The 26,439-nt window shown below is 38.9% G+C and overlaps 3 protein-coding genes across 3 annotated transcripts; 2 read left to right on the top strand and 1 right to left on the bottom strand.

The window, feature by feature from the left end:
- Positions 1-113: 113 nt before the first annotated feature.
- On the bottom strand, positions 114-1,930 carry Cpr19 (cuticular protein 19). Its single transcript, XM_077417655.1, has 3 exons — positions 1,740-1,930; positions 1,221-1,478; positions 114-890 (listed from the first exon to the last, which is right to left on the bottom strand). The coding sequence occupies exons 1-3, from the start codon at positions 1,752-1,754 to the stop codon at positions 420-422; spliced, it is 744 nt and encodes a 247-aa protein (XP_077273781.1). The 5' UTR covers positions 1,755-1,930; the 3' UTR covers positions 114-419.
- Positions 1,931-5,867: 3,937 nt separating this feature from the next.
- Positions 5,868-8,396, top strand: LOC143903832 (uncharacterized). Its single transcript, XM_077417818.1, has 3 exons — positions 5,868-6,122; positions 6,487-6,586; positions 6,841-8,396. The coding sequence occupies exons 1-3, from the start codon at positions 6,111-6,113 to the stop codon at positions 7,677-7,679; spliced, it is 951 nt and encodes a 316-aa protein (XP_077273944.1). The 5' UTR covers positions 5,868-6,110; the 3' UTR covers positions 7,680-8,396.
- A 2,864-nt stretch (positions 8,397-11,260) lies between these two features.
- LOC143903737 (uncharacterized) lies at positions 11,261-20,186 on the top strand. Its single transcript, XM_077417598.1, has 9 exons — positions 11,261-11,368; positions 13,362-13,488; positions 13,840-14,088; positions 14,176-14,452; positions 14,556-15,116; positions 16,539-16,569; positions 18,214-18,342; positions 19,365-19,410; positions 19,531-20,186. The coding sequence occupies exons 1-9, from the start codon at positions 11,357-11,359 to the stop codon at positions 20,028-20,030; spliced, it is 1,932 nt and encodes a 643-aa protein (XP_077273724.1). The 5' UTR covers positions 11,261-11,356; the 3' UTR covers positions 20,031-20,186.
- The last annotated feature ends 6,253 nt before the right edge of the window (positions 20,187-26,439 follow it).

Here is a 26,439-nt window from a genome sequence, read left to right as displayed (position 1 = left end):
GGGAGCTCTTGTGTGAGAATATATTTTAATACATTTTACGAACAATGTTACGACAATGAATCATTGATAATTAATATTTAAAAATTTCATAATTATTAGATTTTTAACAATCGAGCACATTAAGTTTAAAATTAATTTCAAACACGAAGTAAAAATAAATGTTGGCTATAATTTTGAACAAAAGTGATAATTTTTTGCACAAGATTCTTTTCTAGTTATTAATTTTCTTTATTGATTAACTTTTAGTTGATAATTTTCTTGACACTCAACCACGTTTTTATTTCAAGATTTGGATTTTTTAAGTAATGACGGGGGTCGTGTTCTTTAAAGACCCGAAATAACACGTTATTAAAATAAAAACTTCGTTAATTTTATCACGGATACGCCACCGCTTTTCACACCGTAAACTCGCGTGCCACTCAACTCTTGCTAAACGTATAGGAGAAGCCGTCGGGGGTCCGATTGAAGCTGAGTTTCCCCGGCGGATAAAAATTGCGGGGCGCCGGTGTCGTTATCGCGTTGTATTGCGGCGCGGGCGCGGGTGCGGGCGCGGGGCGAAGTGGAAGCTGATAGCGCGGCTGATAACTCGGTGGCGCGTACGAAGATATACTTTGCAACTCCGAGGGATAATGATAGCGAGGCGGCGGCGGCGGCGGCGGCGGTGGCTGCGGTCGGTATTGGTACTGCGGTTGAGGCCGCGGTTGAGGCCGTGGTTGATAAACGACAGGTTGCGGTTCGTAATCCGGTTGATAGTGCCGCGGATACTGCTGAGGGGCTGGCGATGCGTAACTCGGGGGTTGGTAATCCGGCGGATTATATTGCGCCAGTGGTACATACTCCGGCTGCGGTGGCACCTGCGGGGGTGCGCTGGGAATGTGATCCCCGGTCGCCTGCGAGACAAAAAGTTGCGGCTTAACTTAAACTCTATTAAAATTAATGAGATAGGATTTTGAACAAAATTGAGCTTCATATCATGATTAATTTGGCAGTAAACTAATGAATTCGTTGGGCTCTTCAATTATTAATCTATAATCTTTTCTGAAATATTTATATAAGATATTTATATAAAATTCATATAAAAATCAATGAATTATAGGATCATAAAATTAAATTATAAAAATTTAACAAAAATAAATTATAAAAAGTTATAAATTTAGCGTCATATAATAATATAATTAATGAACAAAATTAATTAGCACGCAAATGTGCACTCTGCGTACTTGGAACCCGTTCTTTCCGGCCGTATAAGTCACGGTGCGCCTTTGTCCGGTTGGATCGATGTACGAGTATGATCCACGTCGATTACCCTCTACATCGCTTTCCTCCTTAAATTCCACTCCGTCTTCCTGAGAGTAGGCGGCGCCGAACGTGCCATCACCCGCGAGATAACGAGCGTCGCTCAAAATCGCCGCCTGATGCGGCGATTGGTAATAAGGCTCTTGACTGGAGACACCGATGATGATACCCAACAGAATAATCTATGTACGTGATAAAATAAAATTTGAATACTTATACGGACAAATTTTTTAGTCCGACGAATTGGAATATCTGAGAAATATCTAAGAGCTACAACTGCTACAAGACATAAAATATATCTGTATTTAACATATGTATACGTTTTATGACATTGCGTAATTATTTTCTGGTATATATTTTATTAATTTTAACTTTATATAGAATTACATTATAGTTTAAAAGGGGAGTGATTTGACGAGAACGATTTAAGACTAAACACTTACGACTACGGCGGGCATGTTGAAGGAATAATCGATCCTTAGGCAGCGGGAAGCGCAACAGTGCTCCCAGAAGTCGATGAGAGGGGCGTTTTATACGACGCGTTGGCTCAGGGCAACCCGGCGTAGAGGCCTTGATGGGCAACCCGCGCGTCCCAGTCCCGGATCACATTGGTCTTCCACCACGCCCCGCGAACGATTTCTGTACACAAGTTTCTAAACATTACTTCGCCGTGTGATAACTTAGGCTGACATTTCGCTTAGGAAACCGAGGATTCCGCTCGTAAAATTTCGACGAAGTTTTCAAAAATTCCTCGTTAATTTGAACTTGCTCGAATATTGAGAATCGATCGTGACAAAAATGTCATTTTTTTAAATTAATGTACTTTTACAACGCAAACAAAGTGCATTTCTACACAAATGCATTTGTAATCTAATTTATTTCAAAATTAAAATAGTATAAGCAAAATTGTGCTTTGTTATCTTCTGTTTTCAAATTTAAATTATGTGCAGGCAGGTATAGATTAAGATTATAGATTAAACGATCAACCAATTTATGTATTTAAAAAAACGCGATGAAATCAATATCAAAACGTTGATATAGCTGTTACAGATAATATTTTCATTAACTTTCGGGAACATTCGAACATCGGAAGATTATGGCCATTTTCATCACTATAATTGCTCTTTTTTTTTCATTAGGCGACAATTTAAAAAATAAATTATTTAAATAATTTAAAAGAGAAAAGAACAATATAAAGAGTAGAAATGCTAAAATCGCGTGCAATCAACACAACGTTTCAACAAAACACGTTTTAATAAAAAAAGAATCATTATCAATTCAAATAGCTATAATATAATATATATTAATTTTACAAACGCATTGAACCGACAAGTTCCGAGGTCAAAGAAACAGAAAAGCCTGGGTGCGCTCTCAGGAATTTCTCGCTGACAACTCGCAATGCCGAGGACTCAATCCTGAGGTCTTTCGCCTGTACACTACAGTAGATTATGTACCGACTTTACCGAACGCTGTTACCGACTTCCAATGGATTATCGGAGGCATATAACGGCAATCGTGCGGAAGCTTGGGGCATTCTTCGGGGTTGGCGTCGCGCGCGATCCTTGAAATTGCTTTTCCTTCCTGTCGTCGGGAAAAAGTCATCCTCGTCGAAAAACAAGATCGTTGCCCCCTCACTCGCCGTAGTAACCATGATCATCGATTTCACTCGCGAACCCGCGATGTCACGCGATCGCGGTAATGAGTTCTTATAATGCCCATTACCGCATCGCCAAATTGGAATCGACGGTGAGAGACTCCGGGAAAATCAAAAGCCGAGTGGCACTTTAATTGCCTCGGCGCGCATATATTAATCGCGGCGTAATACTTCGTATACTCCGTTCGCGTTTCCGTTTTCCTTAATAACTCGATAAGTATGGCGAAAGCGCGCGGATCTCATTGCTCTCGGCCTCGAGCTATCAAGCATTTTTTTTCTCGTTTACGATATTATTTCTGCATCTCGCAATCGCAGGCGCGGCGCGGCGCAAACGTATGTACGCGGATTATAAAACTCCTCCGACGGGGCAATGGATATCCTGTTTCGCTTTTTTACTCGTCGATTACTCCAAACGCGCGATTTTCCTGGTATTTCCGATTTTTGTGACTTCTTATATCTTTACCCCATCGACGTCTTGTTTTGACTTAAATGGGTAACTTAATTAAACTTTCTATATGAGACATTTTGTGGAAGTAAATTGTATAGTATATTAATTCATGCGTGATGTTTATTGAGTGCAGTTGAAGTATGTACATATAATCGTGTCGGTCGAGATACCGCGTATCGCGGACATCGTTCGAACGGAAGGAAGTCATGCATTTCTATACATTCGCCTGCGTGAAATAAGTTCCCGAGATACCGCGATATCGGGCGCCACAGACGCAGATCTTCCCAGTCGATCGGCCGAGAATAATCGACTTTCTCCGCCCGCTTCCTCCTGTCAAATCCTTCTTTTTTTTTCTCTCCTCTCTCAACGATCTTACCTTTCGAATCTTATCGCGGCTGCGTGTTTTTCATCATCTACATCCGCACGCGCGGATCAACGTAGGTTGACGCCCGTTCGAAGTGTCGCAACGTTCGCCGTTTCGTTTGTAACCTGGGAAATTGCCGTTAATTCGAAACGAGATTCGTCAAGGAAGGCCGTTTTATATACGAGATTTTCATGGTTTCGCTTAAACCGCGCAATGTCTACCCGACATTGTTCATGATAATCTTACACATGTATCCGGTATTCCTTTATTCGGCCCATTAATAAGTTACTTCGACGTTGAACGGCTTCTCGGAAAAATTGTTTGGCAATCGGAGATTCAATTGGCAGGTGAAAAAATTCTATTTTCAGGATAAGATTATACAGAGGGAAACCATATATCTTATTTCAACATTTGAACTACTAAAAGGATTAATGCAATGCAACGTCCGCTATTCATTTCTTATACTCGGTACCAGTAATGTAAACATAAAAATTTTATGTTATCCGTATACACCGCATACACGAAAAGCAGCAGGATACGCTAGGCACTTATAGGGTTTTAATTTACGCGGTTTAATACGTCAATGAGTTAAAGTTGGAAGATAATGATCGTTGTTCACGAGCGGTTGCGTTGCACTCTCATCGCATTAGTGGCTCGCGAGCGTCACGCGGCCGCGTAATTATCTCGTCGTACGCGAGCGGTTTTCTTTTCGCGCGCGGTAATAAAGCCAGCCTGGTCCATTATCTTACGGAATTTATAGATCCGAGCTAAGTAGATCCCCTGTTTTTTTTTCCTTCCACTGCTTTTCACCCCTTTCATTTCGTCCGACTTGGCGGAGCGCTATAGATTGCCTCGCCTGCGCAAATTGGTAATGTTTAGCGCACGCCAGACCGTTTGCGCGTCGTAAATTTAATTATATGCAACGCATAGAGACAGTGTAGTTACGTACAACATGGTTTATTTTTTTCCAGCATGCTTCTCGGCCGTTTAACTAAAAAGATCCGCGTTGCTTTGACTCACGTCATCGGAGATTCTTGTATTCCATGTTATAATTCAGTTTAGTCAATCTTTAAATGCATAAAACTTTATGTTAGACAAATTAAAATATGATTAATAAAATAAAATTATAAAAAAGTAATAAAATAAATAAAAAATAAGCTTATCTTGATATTAATCTTTTTCTGGAAAATTAAAAAAAAAATGTATAGAGTTTCAGTGTATAGAATTGCACTTACTCTGCTTGGTGAAATTTATTAATCAGTTGGAAATTTATTTTATTTTAAATTCTTTTTCTTATAACTATTTTATTCTATTTTTATTGCTACGCAATTATATTAATTATTACTTCGCATCGTTAAATACAAGGAAATACTCGAAACTAAATTCTTATTTTGATTCCTTTTTTTGCTTCGTGCAATCACATGTAATCGCAATAAGAATTATTACGAGCATTTGCTCTACCACATAGCGCGCTTTCTTCTCGTCTTTACTCCTCATTTGAGACAGCTTAAGCGCATACGCGAACCTTACCGGCTCCGCTTTAGCGCTCTGAAACGCGAAATCAGCTAAAAAAACACCGCGCCAATGTTTCTTATTACGTCATCGTATAGCCTCGTTAAAATCCTCGGGATCGCATGGAGCCTAACGATTTCACCATTCCAGCTCCTAAAGTTTAAAAAATCGCTTCGGAGAACGTGAAGTTGAACGCTTCAACCCCTCCTGCTACTTTAATCTTTCTGACCTGAGAGAAAACAATCCATATAAGTATTACTGCATACTTTTATTTTCTTAAATTTCTATTTACACTTTAGAATACATTAACTATGTGTTAAAATTATACTTAAAAAAAATACTGCTTTTATTTATTAAAATCTTTTATTAAAAAAATCTTCTCTAATTACTCATTTTCCTTCATTTGCAAATGACGTTATCAAGGTGTGCAATCTTTTTCTATTAGCTTGAAAAATACATTTTTGAGATGCGACAGTTTTAACCTTACAGAGAATTCTGCAGATAAAAAATTATCGTGCTATCGCGAAAAAAGTAGAAGTATTCCGAGTTCTAGTGGAATCACCCTTCGAGAACAATTCTATAATAGCGTTACGCCAGAGACGCGCATTCTTGCAACGATTGATAATATATCCTCGAGGGGGGGAACCTTTTGTCGGAGTTTGCTGGTTACCTGAGGCGGAATTACTCTAAAAGTAGGTAGCTACCACAGCCGCGCGCCACCAATTACGCCGGGGCGACTACGGCTATATAGAAGAGCCACGCCGACTCCGCCGGCTGATTTCTGCGAGTAAACTCGACGCGACAATCCGCGTACATCTTTCTCTCCACGCGCAGCCATGAAACTATCAGTGAGTGTTCAGGATATTCTGATTGATTGACCGCGTATTAATCGTGTCGGTATTAATATAGTGACGAGAGATATTTTAATTTTTCATCAAATTTTACTTCGCGGGACTTGTTGCCGATTGTGACTGTTAAAAGTGGACTATATTTTTCAATCGGTTTCTGTTCGTCAAATGATGGTCATTTCGAGAGTCTTATTCAATTAAATATATATTGCATTTTGGTGATATTGATATGATTTTATCGTACAATTATTCATGATTTATTTTTTAACGTTGTATTTACCTCAGTTTTATTGCTTTTAACTTAAAGTCAGTATATGACATCGTCGGATGTATCGTGCTAATATTATTTATTATAAATTTGCAGATTCTTCTTATTGTGGTGATATCGATTGCGTGGGCGAAAACGGAAAATGTAGGGAGGTCTGCTCGCGCGCCGCAAGGGCAAATCAAGTATGTCGATGGCGGTAAGTACGAAGTTTTCTCGATTATTCGCTGTTGAAGACACGCCTCGAGAACCTTGGACCTATGATGTATCGCAATTAACTGTTGCCGTTACTGCAATTATAACGCACGCGAGAGTCCGTGTTTTTCACATCCCAGATCTTTAGAACAATTCCTTTGTGATCCCCGATAATGAGGTCAGCGTTGCATAAAACACCAACAATCGACGACCGGCGATAAATTGGATGACGGAACGGTGTTCCTCTCGGTGTTTCAGATTCGAGGATCAACTGGGATCTATACCTCGCGCCCCAGAGCCAGTTGCAGCGGGCGAATGCTCATCGGGCTCAGCGCGCCGAAGGCAGCTCACCCCTTCGTCTTCGACAGGCTCAGCAGCATCGTGCCCCAGCGTCGGCGCCGCAGCCTCAACCCCAGCAGGTCCAGCAGCAGGCCCAGGGTCCGCAGTACTACAGTTACAAGCCGTACTCGGCGGTGCCGAGTCACATCAGACAGCTGATCAATTCGGTCTATCAGCCGCAAGCTCCCTACGTCGATCCTACATCTTTCATTTACGGCGGCAACCACTTTGCGGCGGCACCGCAGCAACGTGAACAGCAACAATTAGCCCCAGCCGCCTCCGAAATTCCTCGCGGTGCCTACTTGCAACCATCGGCGAGATACCAATCGATCGATGCTCAAAGAGCGCAGCCCAGATACGAATACAGCGACAGGAGAGTGGAGCGTCAGGATAAAATCGCCTACAAGGAAGATTACGAGCAACAGCAGCAGCAGCAGCAGCAGCAGCAGCAGCAGCAGCAGCCACAAGTAGCGTTTCCGCTAGGAGCCATACCCGAACCTCCGCTACCTACTATATATTTGGACAGAAACATGCCTTCGGAAATCAAGCAGTTGCTGCAATATCAGGCGCAGATACCATACGACGTGACAGCGAATCGCATTCAGTACAAACCGAAAAGCACTTTTATCCCCAAGCCGTTATCCGATGACGTTAAGGGACCCTATTATTACCGCAGCAGAGTTTACTATCCGAGCGACGACAACGTCGACGCAGAATATCAGCAGGACAAGCCGGTCGAAGAGGGACAGCGCCATTGATCAAGAATTGACCTACAGGGTAGTAATACGATTTGTATAATTTAATATTCTATTTCTCGGTGAACGTTTTCTCTTCGAAGAAAAGACGGCTAGCCTCAAGACTCGCTCGAGTTGAATCCAGTTTTTACTCGCGGAAACAGCTTTTTGATATCATCAAGGGTTTGTTGAGACTAGTATCTAACACGCTTTAAATTGTTGTATCACTTGTTGACATTTTAATGACGTATGTCTTGTATTACCGTGTATTTGACAATAACCAATGCGGTTTTCTTCTATGACGGTCAAAAACGGATGAATGTTCGACACTCGATAATTAGAATCAATTTACTAATTAGAAAAAATAACTACTCGATTTATAATTAACATAGAATAATTTGCTAAATATAATTAACATAGAAAGTTTGTCTTTAAAAAAAATTAATTGAATAAAAGATTGATAAAAAATACTTAATTGACTTTCACGGAAATTTACATAATACAGCAATTAATGACGAAAATTTATTAAAACAGAAATGGCAAATGGGGTATCTTGGTCTAACAGACTTCTTTTCGATTAATTTTCTGTTCGTTTTTCATTTCACTCAATTATAAAAAGGTGTGTATTCAGTATTTTTCGAATGAGTAAGTGTGTAAAGATAGAAAATACTTGACTATATACGGTAGCGCGAAGAATGTAATTTTTTGTACGATTAGTAAATAAATCGTTTCCGCTTCTGGCATCATGGAAGTCATTCACCTTGTCGTAGCGCAATCTTTGCTTTTATTATTTTAGCTCACGGAACTTGGCGGAACTTCCGCTCGTAAAAAGGTGAGTTAAACGCCCGAGCGAAAATTCGATAAAAGCAAAGCTAACGTTTACTCCTTTCAGGAAGTTTCGCGTTTCGCGCGACGAGTAATTTGCTTAATTATACATGAGAAGTTACTATAGTCCCACGTTATTAGAGCAAATAGAAAGCCGGACGGTTTTTCGCTTTCTATTGAATAAAGATACCTGATCTTCCTACGAGGTTAGAAAGCGATATTCCATCTCATTTACAGAATCGCTACGTTATGCTATCATTATACGATAAGAGAGCGCGTTTGAGATATAAATTTTGCGAAAGAAACTAAAGTGAAACGACATAATCTGAGAAATTTTTTATCAGATTGAGTCACATAAATTACAGAAATTACTGCCAGGCGTGAATATGACGAGAGAAAAAAGTATACGACAGCTAATACATAACACTTTTATTAATAGATTTTATTCTGATTAGAAAGGGATTAAGTTCTTTATCGATAGCAAAAAATTTAATGCACGGAAATTAGAAATCCCCCCGATCAGGCGGATTTCATCATCGATGCATGACGATACGAAGGTGAGAATATTCATAATATGTGAGGATTCGAAAAAGCGTATCGCCTGATCACATATGTTTTCGTTTTCACGTAGAAATTGAAACTTCTAAAAGCATGGAAGGATAGCATTTCTCCGGACAAGGAAGACCGACAATCCACTTTCGTGGCCTTCACGCTTCGCGTGTCGATGCACCCGTCGAGTCGCCGCAATTGCGAATAGTCGCGTTTTCATTTTGCGCAATCTTCCTTTTCACTCCTTACCGACGCCTCTTACACAGATAGATAATTCGCCAGGATTACGCCCTTTTTAAGTTCACCAAGATTCTGCTCGAGGAAATCGAAGGGACTTACAGCCGTAATTTTACACGGTGATTCGTAACAAATCTGGCAGTTAGTTAATTGCGTTCATCATAATGAAACCTAAGAATATTTGAAGTACAGGAGAAATATACAGTATAAAATGTGCGTGCAAAAAATGCTACAAAGAATAGTATACGTATAATATTTTAATTATGATAAACTGTAACTGCATTATGTTTTATTTTATTATATTTAAATTAAATTTAAATACGTGTAAAATATTTACTTAAGATATATTAGTAACAATTTGAATTTATAACTAATCACAATTGGTTTTCTATCATACATTGTACTTTTTTCCTTCTTCTGAATGCTATATTATCTGGTAAATTAGCTTCTAAAGTTTGACATTCTCTTCGTGAATCATTCTGTACGTACCGTCCACTTTTTGTTCATTACATATTTTTTTTACCATTAACCGAATGGTACTGTAAGAATTGTTTTTCGCATGTCGATACAAGTTACCTGGGGTAATCTATAATTTCACGGGAGATCGACGATCTATCGCGATGCGACACGGTGTAACTTTCTACTGTAACCTGACGTAACGCGGCATTTCCATCTGTGAGTAAGAGCGACTTTTGCAGTCAAATAATTGGATAAAAGAGAAGTATACGCTCTTATAATTGCGTATCTGAAATAGGAATCTGTGAAACTAACAATAAGACTTTACGAGTTTAATGATACGGAGCATCAGAGATCTATTATCGAATCTTATTGCGAAATTAGAAACCTAGTGAATCCTAGTATAGAGACGATAATGCAGCGTCAAGAATGATATAGGTTTAAGATACATACGGAATAATGCGGCTTAATTCGAAGAATAATTCCCCTAATTACATTTCTGTATATGTGCAACCACTATCTATACCAATCGCAATACTATTGTAATACATTAAAACTTCTTATTTTGCTTGCCTTTAAGATTCCATTTTTTATAGCTTAAATCTGTATTATTAGCAGCACTTTAATGCTAAAAGCAACGGTGTGCAGTGCCTTTACATAACGCGACAGGACAATGATTGAATTCAATGTCGACAATTAATTGCGGATCCTCGCGTTCTTTACTCCGTAACCTTTGAATGGCGATTGCCTGGGAAATATCGTGTTGCATCACATTCCGCCGCAGCTATTCCGTAGTTTTCCATCTGTGTACTCGAGACTTTTCACGATTAAAATACATCGCGCAGAAGATGAATGCCTCGTAGCTGGATAAAGAAAGCTTGATGACCCGAGACAAGCAAAACTCGAGATGCATTTGCAGACAAATGTATACTTTCTTGTTATCATGTAAAACAAAAATCATATTATTGCAATGTACAAATAAATTATTATATAGGATTAATTTAGTAAAATGCGCAATATAAAATATTTCGTACAATTATTGTATAAAAATTTTTTTATTCAGGCATGTATAAAATTCTTTTTTATTTATTCTCTGCATGCTATAAGAAGTTAGAATTAGGTTGTAATGAAGTATTGTGATTTAGTTAAATTAAATATTTATTTTATAAATTTTTATTAAATTACTTTCGAAATGCTAACGGTTGACTTTATAAGAGGTTATCAACATTTTTTAATTAAAATTTTTTCTTTTTTTAACAAAAGAATTTAAAAACTAGAAGTAGAAGTTTACAAGAATAAAAGACTAGCGCTTATAAGTCAAAATTTAATTTATATAGTCCGCAGATGAAACTTTACAATGGAATTAACGTAAGACTGTTACTTAGCGCCGGAAGCAATTTCCATTAATATACGCTCGCGCGTTTGCATGAAAGAGCAATGACTGCTGGACTGTTAGAGCACTATGTCGGCCGGCCGGCCGGCCGACGAGGTGCAAAATGGAGGTGGCTCTCGCCAAGTCACATCCCCGTCATCGAAAGGCTCCTTTTACGTGGCCGACTATAAAGTTGTTCTGGTGACCGCGCGCCCGCCTCAGAAACACTCCACCCTCGAACGAATCGACCAGCTTTCACGCCATGAAATTGCACGTAAGTACGCCAGCTGCCTTGCATTCATTCTTTTTCTCCGAATCGAAAGTCCTCGTTCAAAAAGTAAAGAACAATGTAGAATGCGCGCGAGAGAGATTTTCCGAGAGAGTCGCGCGTTTCTCTTCGGCGTCTGATGTAGGCGAAATGAAGTCGCGTGCGCCTAATCGTGCTGGATACGCAAACCGGATATATCAGCGATAAATTAGGCGACGATTCGATTAACAGGTGTCGCCCGTTGTTTTGCGCTATTTTGTTCCTGAACATTTTCTCGCATATCCGCCGATTAAATCCTTAATCACACTGTGTGTCAATCACTGTGTGAATCTTGTAGAGACATAATTCGCACACTGACCATCTCGTCGCGTCAAAAACTGGGAAAAGTGTAGAACGATCGAAGTGTCGCGAAAATATTTTTTCAGATATTAATTGGACGACCAATTTATTTCGCCGTGTCTTTCGCACCTCCGTTTTTCACGTTTTTGTCGTGAAAATATTGAATACGCTCTCTTATACGGTTTTATCACAACGTGATCGCAAGACTCGAAAACGGGAAGTCGTTTGTTTTGTCAGAGGTACTGGTCAACCCGCCTCCCGTCAAAAGGCAACAAGCGTGAATAAGGGAATGATGAATGTCGTGCGCGTAATTGCATCGTTGGATGTCGTAAAGAGGGTGACGATTCAGAATGCCGTTTAATTACCGCGGTCACTGGCCGGGAGTGCAGCCCTACGTTTCGCGACACAATTGTCGCAGCCGCGGAAACAAGTAATCAGACTTTTGCAATCTCGTTGCAAGCTCGCGGATGGAAATTTCAACATGGGGAGTAGCTTGTTCTGCTTGTTCCATCGACTATTTTCTTATCTTTAAGAGCTAAATCTACAACGGCATACAAAAGGCGTTCATAAGGAGGAAACAAACTGCATAAACACGCAACAAGAATAAATGCGTTGATTGAAATTAAATATTGGTTTATGTACGCTATTTTTAGCCAATCATAATATCTTTTTTTTTTGTCGTGATTCTTGCTTAAACGGGAGAACATATGTATGTAGACCTCAATAATCAGCATGCGTGTCGCGACTTGTTTCTCGCGAAATGTCGCTCGGTTTCCGCGTTCTCCGAGATACGATTCGGGCAGATTCTGGAACGGCATTTTGTCCAGCGACAGTCGCGGTCGCAGATATTTTCAAACGAGTCAAAATTTATTTTTTTCGAATAATCTCGTCGGGCGTGTCTGAACGATTAATATCTACCTCGCTTTCTACCATGTAACGCTCGCAGCACAACGCATTCGATCGCTCAGTTATAAGTCGACTGACGACTTACACTTTTCTTCTTTTTTTTTCTTCCACCTGCCTTTTTGTCTTGCGGCCGCGTTCCTAACGACCCAAGTGCGTCTACCGATCGCGAATGTTAACCGGCAACGTGCTCACCTTTTCCCCGATTACCGTGATTAAAGATTCATGCGCTCGCGGACTTTCCCTTCCAGCTTCCCGGTGCCGGTTGCTCGATACGCTTCCATATACGCAATATAGTACATACCGTAAGACGGATTCAGGTTTAGTGCCACGCGCATTAGATAATGATCTTTGATCGTCTGATTGCGAAATCGAAAGCGCTTAACATCGAGAGCAAAGTAAATAACGTTTAAATGTATAATAATGTTACATTCCGATTTTACTTTGTTATAATGATTAGAGATAAAAAAATTATTATGTCGATCATAAAAAGAGATCAATATAATATAATGATAAATATAATTTTAGTATCTTTTCCAAGTATTAAATTATTGGAAAAATAATACAATTACATAAAAATTATCAACGTGTAATTGAATGGATTTTATTCATCCCATTGTATAATCAACTTTCTCTTTTATTATATACCGATACTTGATTTATTTATGACGTATATAGGTATAAATCATAACGCATTCTATTATATTATGTCGTGTCATACATTGTATACAATTCTATCATAAATCTTTTGTCATAGATTTTACTATTGACGGCACTACCCATGTGCCTGGCTGAATTTTCAATTCAGGGGCCTAGCGACGGACACCGACGGGCTCAAGGTCTTAAGTTCAGCGAAGAGAAAGGAATCGAATACACAGACGCAAGTGGTAAGTGCAGATAAACGTAGACAATGCGGACTGGAAAGTATAAAAACAGGGAAACAATTTTATACTTATCTTTTTATCTTTTTATAAAAGTTGCCCTTTTCAGAATATTTTAGTTTTTTTCAATAGATTTTTACATTTTTTTCAATCGACAATTATTCCGCACAAAAATTTCTTTTTAGACATTTACCTTTATATATCTTTTATTCTAAAACTTCCTAGGTTTTATAACTTTATAGTTATACTAGTATTCGAACATTATTTAAAATAAGGTACCTATGTTGATATAAGTGTAATTTAGAATTTTTTGTGTAGTTTTTTAAATGATATTTTTGAATGTTCGGTTTTTAGAGGGAGGTGGTCCGGGAGACTTTACCATTCAAGGCGCGACCGACGGTAATACTAACTTCAGGATCCAAGGTGCTACGGACGGGCACTCGAATTTTCAAATTCAAGGGCCCTCGGATGGTGGATCGGCCACCTACAATGTACAAGGGCCGATTGATCGATACGGTCAGCCCACAGTCCAGCCCGCAATCCAGCCCGCTTACGATGCTAATCAAATTAATGCAAAAGCGCTCCAATACGACGATCCTAGCGGTACTGTCATCAACTTTGTTTCACGAGCTTTGTCACTATGTCTCGGACTATATATCGAATCGAATTGTCATAAATATGTATCAAAAGGTTACAGGGTAAACTGGAGATCGTATGATCGTCAACCACGTCCGCAAGCTCAGGCGGAACCGCAATACGCGCAAGCAGCGGCGCCGATTCCGCGAGCGTCGCCCCGACAAAGAGTTCATCGACCGCAACCGCAACCGCAACCGCAACCGCAACAACAACAACAACCGGAAGCAGTGCCGAATTACAGGCCTTACTCTAACGCACCGCCGCAGATCCAACAACTGCTCCAATTCCAGCAGCAAATTCCGTACATCAATATAATTCCGGAACCTTACAGGTACGAAATAATAAGGTTATCTTTATGTCTATATCGATCTTAAATATCATTATTTTTCTTATAACCGAGATACGCAATTTCAATGATCCTTAATCAATTACAGATTCGACGAAGAGGCCGCCATACGGGCTCAGTCTCAGCAGGTCCAGGAACATCTTCGAAAGTTGGCTCAAGAAGCGGCAGCCGCGCCTCCACCTGAACCCGTGATCCGTGGATCACCTCGTCAAAAGTCACGCGGCCACTCCAGAAGCAGACGTCAGGCTGAACAGCAACATCAGCAACCGCAATATCGCAGGGTATCCCAACCGCCGGCAGAGCCGCAGATTCAGTACTCGCCCAATCTGCCATCTCAATTGCGCGACCTGCTGAAATTCCAGGCGCAAACGCCATACAACATTTTTGCCAACCAGGTCGCGTACCGTGCGGGAGAGCCGTACGTGCCGCATCGCGCGGAAGCGCAGCAGCAGCAGCAGCAGCAGCAGCAGCAGTTGCAACAACAACCGCTGCAGCAAGCGCAATACCAAGGTCAGGGTGGCGCCTACGACGGTCAGGCTAGCGCGTACACGCAGGCCCGCATACAGCCCGCGTATGACCAGAACCAGCAGTATCAGCAACTCGGTTATAATCAGCAGCAGCCTGGCGTAAGACCCGTCACCGAGAATCAGTACTGATTAGCTTGACGAGGCATCCTCATTGCTATGCCTAGAACGAGTCTTTCTAACAGGACTGGATTCTATTCTACAATGTGATAAATCACGCTCGAGTTCTTTTTAAACACATATAATTTGGTCAAATAAATAAATTTACTATATGAAGATAGGGTAAACATTGCTTTTATCTTGAGACTTTACTCGTTAGGTTTATGAAAAGGATTACAATCAAAAGAAAATCATAAATAGCTTTAAATCTCCTAAATTCTTTTTGGTCTTTCTAAAGTAAAGAGGAAAAAATGCTCTCTATATTTAATGCGATATTTGTTAAGTAATAGATATGAACGATACGTGCGGTAATTAATATGCGACATGAATATTTTAATTTTTCTATTGAATACATATATCTAATTTTTTTATTTTTTCAGTTTTTGAAGCTCGGATTTTGATATTAAAGTTATTTTTTTTCGATTTTATCCAACAAATAAGAAACATTTTATGAATGAGAGAGAGAGAGAGTTCTCTATCACTGTCAATATTTTGCGAAATCTGTGTTTGAAAAAAAAAAAAAATAAATTCTTACAGATTTCTCATATGTGACCAGAAGTTTCGATATATCACAACGAGATAGAGCGAGATAGACGTCTAAGAATCAATTTTTTTCAGGATTCTTATATAACGAAAAGAGAAATACAGCCGAATGTTGTTCTCGCGATAATATATTCAGACGAATATTGATATATTTGAAAAAAATATATATATGTAATAAGTTTATCTGTATTATAGTTTTTTACATTTATACGTGTTTCCAAATAAAATATTTGCGATTCTATCCTTGCGATGTAAGTTTGTTTTTTTCCAATCTAATTTAGCCATCGATATATAAGTCAAACTCTAAACAATCTACCTATATTCTTCAATAAATTGGAGATAGTCGTTATTTTTAAAGTCTATTAAATTTAATTATTTCCTTACGCTTTATATTGAGGAGAAATGTAAAGATATTTTTCTCAATTTACATATTTTAAAATTCATATCAAATAATTCTGAAATATAAGATTTTTATTTAATGCGTCTAAAGGTTAGCATTAAAATCATTAAAGAGATTATTTTAATTGCGTTCTAAATTTTTTATGCGTGCACTATAAATCTCATCTCATCATAATTTTTATTTTTTAAGTAATTACGACGCTCAATCGGATACGTTTTAATGTTTAATATATTTAAAGCATTAAAAGGAATTCGGAATGTTGAAAGCGGAATGCTGAATTCTTTACGCAATCTTGGCTCATAAATATATATGTGTACACACTTGACGATAAAATTGCGATAGAGAGAGAGTAGTATATAGAGAGAGGGAGCTGATAATCGCGAGCGAGCACTGTTCCTACGATATAGAATTACTCGTCAATTAAATTGAGCGATTTTTTTTGCAGAATGTTGAATGCAATATTCTTCAATGTCGATGTTTTAATAAACAGCAGGTGTGTTTCGCAGACGATCTTTAGATATTACAAGAAACTTTCGTCAGAATGTCGATATATAATAATATCTTCATTAATTTATTATATTAATTAAGGTGTATTATGTCGATTCGAATATTTTTATGTATTGGTGTATCTTGTGGCATCCTTAAAATGTGCATAACATGCCGCGATATGTTGTTGCTGTGCACTTAACGATGCACTCGATTTACGACACGCGTCGAATACGGAAGCGATGCGTGCGTTCGTTTCCTGTATGGTGCCGGCTCAACCATTACGTGACTGGATGCAATGCATACATATTTCACCCTTCCCTACGAAGCAGATATCTATTATGGTGCACCTTCGTTCATTCGTCGAGCACGTGGAATGTAACGTATCTATCGTGAACATCGAGTTCGCGAATAATCAACGTGTAGGTATATTCGCACGGACTGCAAGTCTCGGAGTACACTGGCGAGATTGATACGCTTACGATATAGAAGAAAAATATTACGATTTATAATTTCTTTGAAAGCTGAGATATAGTGCTTGTTATTAAAGAAATCATAACTGGTTATTAATATAAAAATAGAAACAAACTGAATACCAATTCTGAAAAGAGCTAGATATCGCGAATTTTGGACATTAGAACTTTGAGACTTTTTTGAAATATAATAGGTAATAAAGATAATTATATATAAGATAATTATAAAGATAATGTTAGTAATAGTCTAAGTATAAGAATAATTAAATAAAGACTTTTATGACTGAGACTGATACTTTATATATGTAACATAAAGCTACAATTGCAAAGAAACGAACAACTTTCAGGTCGTTCGAAAATAATTGGTGATACGCATAATGCATGACAATGTTCGCTTTTACCATAGTCAACGACTCGATAAGCAACGCAAAGTTTTAATCTAAAATTCGACAGTTCTACATGGTTGCAAGAAAAACACGGGGAAAAGAGACACGGTCGAACCACTTTCACGTAACGGTATCGCTATAATCTACGATGTGATGTAAAATTACATAAACCTTGTATGAAAGGAATATTAAATTCCACGCAGGAGAAATTAATTTACTATTATTGCAATTTTGTTATTTATAAATAAACATTATTATTTACAATTAGTTTCATTCGATGTTTTTCTCTCATAAACTTTATTAAATTTTATGTTTTCTTTTCTTTTTTGTTGCTGTTAATCAATAACGAATAATGAATAATAAAATTTGCTGGAAAATATTACTTTTCGGTAAATATAAAATTAATTTATAATAATAATAGTATAATAATGAAATCTTTTCCGGATTAATTGCAGTATCTTACTTCTTCGATAATATTTTACAATAATTTTCCGATTTATTTTAACTTTGATTTTAAATTTTATTAAACAAAAATTAAAACCAAATTATTATTTTTTACAATTCTCTACGAGGCACTGTATACCAAAGAGACAAACGTATACCGTATACCGCGCTTTGACTTTTCTATACTGCCACTGCGCCGGTCATTTCCTGGAGCAACTAGCGGCCAGCTAGTACGGGGCGCGTTGGTCCGTTGCGTTGGGTACGTTACGTGACGACGGGCGGGGGATTTGCGAGCGAAAAAAATCGGTCGAAACCCGTCCAACCATGAAAGCTGGTAGTGGCCGACGGCGCGGTCCGGTCCGCGACGACTGGGCCCCATATAGAAGTGCGTCGCGACGCGGCCGCCAGTTTCGTTCCGCTGCCCTTCGGATATCGTTGTTCAACAATCATGAGATTCCTCGTAAGTCTACGCGACCCTAAAAACCTCGCGAAATTCCGCGGCGCGGATGCACGCGGGGAGAAAGCGCGATCAAAGCCGCTCCGTGGAGTATAGCCGACGTCCGAGCGAGTGCTCGCTTTTGCTTTCCAATCTCGCGTTGATCGTTAAAATCTCGTCGCAGTTTTATTCCTAACTCCACGTAACTGAAGGAAAAAAGGAGAAGATAAGCAAAACTTTATCGTTCGTCGATCGCCGAGTGTTAAGTATATCTCCCATTTCCGAGTATAAAAGATTGACAAAACCGAACGTTCGCGTTTAACGATCTTTCCTTTCTTTTTCTCGTGGAGAAAATTAACGTTCGGTGTATTGGATCATTTAAAGATAAAAATAATGTTAAAAAAATGGAGTTTGCTAAATTCGCAACTCTTCTCATTCAGTTCAATGAGACATGTAATTTTCTTATGTTTTTAATCTTTAATTTATGACCGATTTCTATAAATATTCATTACAAATTCCATTATGTTCATTTTATTATATGAATCCTGTTCACAGAGAAAGTTAAGATGGTATATCTTATTGAAATATTACAAAGTCCATTAATATAGCTTCATAAATAATGTTATTATCGATAACATCTTTATTTTTAAATTCAAGAATTATTGTATAATATCATCGTAGCGAGATACTTTGCACGCAATCGTCACGCTTGGAAAATGTCGTATTACATTTCTTCCGATATGAATCAAGTGCGGTGATCTAGTTAAATTTACCAATTTACGTACCTCGATAATCGATTCACTTCTCGTGGTGCAAATTAAGGCGCCGATGCATAAATAATCAATGTCAGCTAAGAAATTCTATTTACATCATGCAAATAAAAATTTTTTCAGCTTTCCAAGATAAGATTTCTATTTTACGGAATGTATGAAAAATTACACGTCCTTCCGACTTCAATTGATACAGTTACATAAAAAACATCTATGTCTTGAATTTTTTTGTACGCGCAAAAAAGTGCTTTCGTTATTTGATATATTGCCTTTCAGTTTTTGATCCTCTTCGTGGCACCCGTGCTGGGAACGGAATTCCACAGTGAGTAATCAAAATTTCGACGTCTTATATTTTTTGAGAATATATTTTTCCGTTGTGTCGTCAACATATAAAATCCATTTTTCTGCTGAAGATTTGCATTTGTTTCCAATTATCTTATAGGCCATATTCGGGAACGTAGACAAGCACAGCAAGGCAATTACCGAGCTTACAATCAAGCACCGGCAGCGATCAAGCAGATATTGGCCGCGCAGCAGTATCGCGATCCGATTGTTCACCTTCCGCCGCAACCGGTGCCGAACTTGGCGCCTTCGAGACCCATTGAGCCTCAATATTTGCAGCAAAATCAGCTGACTCAGTATCGACCGCAAGTACAAGTAGGTCAGGCGCCTCAGCAGCCAACCTATAAGCAGATTCCCGTACGACCAGCTCAATATAATCCGCCACCCGGCGCTCAACGACCGCAACAACAATACAACCCGCAATATCGCTCCAATTATGCGCCGCAACCGCAACCGCAACCGCAACCGCAGCAGCAGCAAGCCAGCCAGCCTAATTATCAGTATTCCAGAAATCTGCCGCCACAGCTTCAGCAGCTTTTGCAAATCCAGCAAAATCTGCCCACTGCCAATGCGATTCCACAAGGACAACGTCAGGGATAATCTGTTCAGGGCACTGGGACGACGATATCTATAAGGCATCGGTCTCCTTTTTCGTAAAAACATCCATTCTTTACGTATCATTTCATCCATTGCATTCATCAGATTTTACCATTGATGAATTCGTAATCTATTCGTAATCCTCGTTGAAACGCGAGGATACTATATAATAGTATATATATATAGTATATATATATATATATATATATATATATATAGTGGCTGTTTATTTTCTTTCGTAAATATTTTATTATAAACATCTTTACGTTAATTTTTATTGAGACAAATTAAATCGAAAAAAGTTAAGTTTTAAGACTTTCTATTTTTATCTATTTAGTTAGAAAAAGAAAAATTAATTTCTGCTAAAGAATTATACTCCTATAATAATTCGTGTCATACTTTTACGTCCATTTAATTCACTCCCATTTCACATAGCATTATTTCATTCATTCACAATCGCCTTTAGATTTTCACGCCAATTTGTAAATTGTGGGAATATGTGTTGTACGAAAATTGTATAAATAAATGTTATTCAAGTTTTTCTCGATCTAAAAATCATACAAATCGTTCTGTTATATCAAATCGTCGCTTTGAAATTATACCGTCATCGTTTATACTTTAAGATTGTATTGTCATCGTTTATGTCAACTTTGAGACGTATGTTTGTACGTTTAGTTATGCACCCCTTTATCGTCCCTTTCGGATCTACCGGTCGCTCTCAACCATCGACGTAACCATCGCATTTCTTTAAACTAAATTTGTTCCAATGAATGAATATTAGAAGAAAACATATTTCTGCCGACACAAATGCAGTTATAGAGAACGCTCGTGCTCATAACGTGCGCGGCAAATAGTTCGGCCGAGAAATCCGAGGGTATCATCGCACCGATGGTTCCGCACAAGGGGCGTATCTGTACGTCACCACTCCGGCAGGACAGGCCAAAGAGATCACCCCCTTGTGTGTCACCCCCTTCACGCCGCCGCGCCGCGCGCCGTCACGGCGCGGCCCGCACGAACGAATGCAGTCTTCACTTCGCGCACCCCAGAGAGGCGCACGCACCGCAGTCACACCATCCCCCGTCCTGCCCAGTGCCCCCTCGCTGCCGATTCTTACCTCCGTGCATCCTGAATACGTGCCCCCTCGCCGACAAACAGGGAAGAGGATTAGCGAGTCCATTAAAGTCGCGGACTCTATTATCCGGAGGGCACGGCCACGGTGACATCAACTGCTCGTCATTGGCGTAGACCGTACGACGACCTCGCGAATCAAACTTTCATTGCTCTTTGAGGCTTATAGAAAGAATTTGTTCTTGCAGAAAGAAAAAAATTTACTAGTTCTTTATAAATATTCAAGAATAATTTATTTTCTTATTCCATCCGTTGTAGAATGGCTGTGACAATTGTTTTGAACGATTATTTCAAACATTTATGTTTTATATGTAACATGTAATTTATTTACATAATACTAATTTAATTTTGTAATCTATTTTATACAGTTGTTATATAGTCGTTTACTGATGCAGTTGCATTGACATAGTAAAAGCACGATAGATTAGAATTGTGTGACAAAAGTGGCGCACCGATGGCTAGAAGATTGTTGAAAAACGCGCGGGGAAAAGTTCACGGAAAAAAATCGACGCCACTGAAAAAAGAGGGGGGGGGGGTCATAGAGGCAAATTACAAAGGGAGGATTACCGGCAGCTGGACTACCAAGCAACCACGTCTCTTCTAGCTCTCGCGCGAGCGAGTGAGCCATCCACGTCGCTCGAGAGCTCTTTGTCCTTCGACGCATTGGTAACATAATTATCGGAGTTATAGCAAGCCAAAACCCAAGCCGCATCCCAAAAGGGGTGACGAGCGGTTAGGCTGTGACACCACGTGTGTACGTGCGCGCACGTGGAATGCGTCTATCAAGCATTAGAGATTTATTGACGAAGCTGCGGAGTCGCGAGTTCAACGATTTGAAAAATCTCGAAATATTTGCTGCAAACTATAAAAGATATATATCGAGCATTGCTTCTCGTCGTATTTATTGTATTTATTATTACATTGTATTTATTGTAAAAAAAAAAAAACATATGCTTGTGCTAATCTTTAGTTCACGCAACTTTCCGACTGGCAGTAATTTATCTTTTTCTTTACTGTTAACAGTAAAAATAAAAATATAATATGCAATCAAAACTCTACAAACTATGAATTTTAAAACATCATATAATATCGTATTTTGACAGCTCGCAGTATTATGTACGTGCGTGCAAGAATACAATAAATCTAAATACTGTAATAAAATGCTGATAGAAAAAACTAAAAATTTATCGAAACCTTTGTTTCCTTTCTTTGAAAAGAATTTCCAGCTGTTTAATATTCATATAGATACAACGCCAGTGAATAGCATCGAGAAAAAAAAACACTGCCATAACTGCACGCTTAACGAAGCCAACTCGCGAAGCGTGATCGGGAAAAAATGCAACGACTAGCATATCATTCGTAGATATAGACTACGTAATGTACTTTGCATGACTTTTGTGCAGCTAATTACGAGGTTAACGCGATATAGGTACGTACCTCAGCTCGCTAAAACATACGTTTTTCGTTCGCGGATTTTGCAACTGTGCTAACGGGTGTCATGTTTCCTTCGTCGAAGTAATACGAGGAAAAAGAGAGAGGAGGTCGGCTTTCGTGGCTTTCATCGACGAGAAATATGTCAGCCACTTGAATTCGAAAGTGTTATACAAAGTGTCCTGAATTTCCCGCATTTGAGATTATTCACAATTTTTTTGGCAAATCTTGATCTTGAACGATAATGTATAAATATTTTTTTATATTACAGCTACTCATAGTTTTAAAATTTATTAGATTGGAATGAGCATCGTGTATACGAATAAATAATACTAGTTTAATATATGTTCAATTTAAAATTAATTTTGATAAAATTCTTGTTATTAAATTAATTACAGAAATTAATTATTAAAGACATAATGTTGAAAAGGAGCGAGAGAAATAGGTGACACCTTATACATATACTCGGCACGTTGCAAATTCTGGTGTACAAATCGCGATTAATGTTACCTCGTTATTACTATTTTATTGCAGTTCGCTAAAGTGCACATTCACTTAAATACAAGTCTTATAATTATTTCTTCATAAGCACATGTTTGTGAGAAAGGAAAGGTCGATATTTTCAAAAAATAAGATATGTGCAAGATATCTATTATACTCTTTATAATATTTAATATTTTTTTTGCTTTTAGTTATTTATAAAATAATATTATAATATATCTTTCTCAGAAAACCTTTCAAAATTTTCGATTATTAAAAAAAAAAATAACATACTAAATAAATATAAGATATACACGTAGACATTGTTTTATAAACATAAAAAATTAATTTTCTTATAAGTCAGTATTTTTTTACTCACAGTCCTTTTTTTGGAGTTAATGTAATTGCAAGTAGAATGCAATTCAGGTTCAAAATTACGTTTCTAATTCATATACGAAAGATATACGATCAAACTATTATTTTTATATCTAAATATTGACCGTGCATTTATTTCTGCAACTTTCGAAATATATTTTAAAATTTAAATATATTTTAATAGAGCAAGAACTTTCATAACAGTCCGAAATGACACAAGGAGCGTGTGAAACGGGTTGTGGTCTGCCGAAGTGATTCCAATAATTGCGCTTAATCCTTAGGGTGGCGGCACGCGGCCGACAATCGTGGACGTGTCCCCAGCAACCCTCTGTCTTTCTCTCTCCGTCTCTTGACCATTTTCTCCCGTGCTACTGCTAGCTTAGGCCAGATTCTCTTCAGAAGTGTTAGCAATGATTATGACGGGATTTATTTCAATAACAGAGGCACGCCGCGCTTCTGTTTGTTATAATCTCGTCCCGCGGAATATTCCACGTGTCACCAGCAACAGTCAAGGGTGTCGTCAGGCACGAGAGATTTTCATGCCGCACGTACGAATTTAACTCATACGTCTTTCACGCAAAATCTCTCGGTGTTAAAAAATATAAATTATATGAAAATGTTCTTTTTCGGTTTTGATCATTTTTTGGACAATTGATTCGACGTTGATCCAGCCTATTTTATCGAGTTGACGAGCGGTGTTGTCAGTTGAACAATGAATGAACAAAACGCTCGCGGGTACGCGAGAACGACGTGAGATGTTATTGGGCGACCCTGATCTTTTGCGAAGTTACTGACCCCGTTCCAAGTCCTCCGCGTGTACCATTGTGAGGAGAAGCCAGACCGGAAAGATTCAGCATGGCCGACTAATGGTAGCGGCCAATCGCTGCACTCTTTCTATGACAGCTGCGCATCCCTCGGAAACTCGCTCGTTCGGTAGTCCCTCTCTTTGCGCGCAGCGCCGAGATGTAGCGCAGGATCGGGGGCCTAACTTTCTGATTTTTGCCTTACGAAGTCAGCCATTGTGAAAGGGGCCCCGTTCGCCCGAGTATCGCGCTGACGTGCGTGATCCTTCATGTGGTCTTAAGTCGTCGTAGCCGGTCTCGTAATTGTCTGTCGCACACACGTGCTTTTTTTAGCGTCTTAAACGCGCGCCCAACACTGGGGATATATGGTCCTTTGAACACCGATGTCGTAACACAAGGAGAAAGGATATATCTGAAAAGCTGTCATGGTGTCGTGTGACGTTTTTACTTTGCGCGCGCGAGAGAGAGAGAGAGAAAGAGAGAGAGAGAGAGAGAGATAGAAATTGTCAAATAAAAGCATGCAAGCTCGCGTTACTGGGTTTTCACTTTCAAACGCAACTGATAATTTGATTAAAAACCGTTTCTAGAAATATTAGTTAATTCGATAATTAAAATTTCTATATCTTTTTGCACTATGTGCTTTTTTTTATAGCTTATATATATAGCTTATAGGTATTTAAAGTAAAACATAACTGCATCTGAATACAGTTTTAACAAGTATATGCGCTATCCGTTAAATTGACTAAACCATAATAATATTCATTAACTGTCGCGGATTTATTACTCTTCTGCTAATTGTAAGACAAGAATATGATTTTACTTATAATAAATGAATAAAATTAGATATCAAAAGTATGATTATTAAAATTCACACAGATGGCTAATTTCTCTTATCTCCATTTCTTAATTGAAGAATTTCGGAGTATTTCCGACCGCGCGATCTTAATTAAATCATTCATATACATATTTTTCATTATCTTGCTTTAATAAAACTTCCGTTAAGGTGTGCAAGTCAACGATTTCGCGATTAGCATACTGGATATTAAAAATCAATCCAACCTGTTTATGCAGAAATAATATATGTCTATTTTTAGTTATGTAAGTTGTTGCTAGATATTATCACGTAACGTGTATATATTCGATATCGGTTAATTTTAGTTTCGCGCATAATGTATGAGGATGTCGTGCACAGAAACTGTTTTGTGTAGTATGATTGAGATGTCTACGCGAGAAACCTTAATATATGTGTACAAAGAGATAAAAATTATGAAAAGTAATTTTTTTTTTACAATCGACAATTATTTTTACAAATCTTTTTCTCTTTGTGTACTCTTTTTAGCATCCGCAGAAAGTGATTGCTTCGGAATACCGTATGTACAGGGATTTCTCCACTATTGTTTTGCTGGATCGCGTCGGGCAACAAGGGAACCCGGCAGCTGGAAGCGTTCCCGCGACTCTGGCACGGCTTCTCGCGACTCGGGGTGCTTGGTTGAATTTAGCGCGTCCGTCGTAAGCAAGCATCCCGAATTGCTCGTCTCATTCGGGGAACGAATATTTGCACGTGCCGGGCGTTTCGCGTCAGGAATTTAATAAAGCGAAGCCTTCGGCGCCGTGAACCTGAGGTGGGCCGAATGCGTTGCGTTGCGTTGCGTCGCGTTGCCGTTACCCGTGCGTGCATCCGCGCGTTTTAAGCGTGCCACTAGGAAACGACGACGACAGTCTCACCCTACGGCTCGCCCCTTCGCGCGCGGGCCCACTCACTAGTCACCCTACTTTTACCACCCCCGTCGATTCTCGGGCGCAACCACCACGCGCGCTCCTGTAAAATGCTATCCGGCTCCCATTGTCGCTTCCCGCCGCTGATGCGTCCATTATGTCTACTTGGCTGATGGGAACAGATTATGTTGGTCGCTGTCATTGAGGGGCTCATCACCGTGCCTGACACTGATGCCTGCGGCCCGGCGCGGTGGCGGAGGGGTAGAACGCCTGTTAGACGCATGCTTATTGTCCGAATAAATTATATCGAGGGCAAGCCGAAACCTTTCCGTAACGGCGGCACGGGGTGTACTCGATTTATATCGTTTATTTCTTTTTCATCTTTTTAGATTTGATATTGATATAAAGATGAACTAAGACGTTAGCAAGAATTAAGACTTCAACGCAATAATAACGATTTAATGCATTTAACATCATAT

The sequence above is a fragment of the Temnothorax americanus genome, unplaced genomic scaffold, assembly GCF_048541705.1.
Source record: "Temnothorax americanus isolate GAGA-0224 unplaced genomic scaffold, ASM4854170v1 Scaffold5, whole genome shotgun sequence".
Classification (NCBI taxonomy): domain Eukaryota; kingdom Metazoa; phylum Arthropoda; class Insecta; order Hymenoptera; family Formicidae; genus Temnothorax; species Temnothorax americanus.
Note: the sequence above shows the minus strand (reverse complement) of the source record. Positions and strands in the feature narration are given on the sequence as shown.

Excerpts from the sequence above, each read along its gene's own strand:
- Cpr19 (XM_077417655.1), bottom strand. Across the intron at positions 891-1,220 it reads CCGGAAAGAACGGGTTCCAA|GCGACCGGGGATCACATTCC; the intron begins GTACGCAGAGTG and ends TTTGTCTCGCAG.
- LOC143903832 (XM_077417818.1), top strand. Across the intron at positions 6,587-6,840 it reads AATCAAGTATGTCGATGGCG|ATTCGAGGATCAACTGGGAT; the intron begins GTAAGTACGAAG and ends TCGGTGTTTCAG.
- LOC143903737 (XM_077417598.1), top strand. Across the intron at positions 14,089-14,175 it reads CCAATACGACGATCCTAGCG|GTTACAGGGTAAACTGGAGA; the intron begins GTACTGTCATCA and ends ATGTATCAAAAG. Across the intron at positions 15,117-16,538 it reads AGACCCGTCACCGAGAATCA|AATGTTGAATGCAATATTCT; the intron begins GTACTGATTAGC and ends TTTTTTTTGCAG.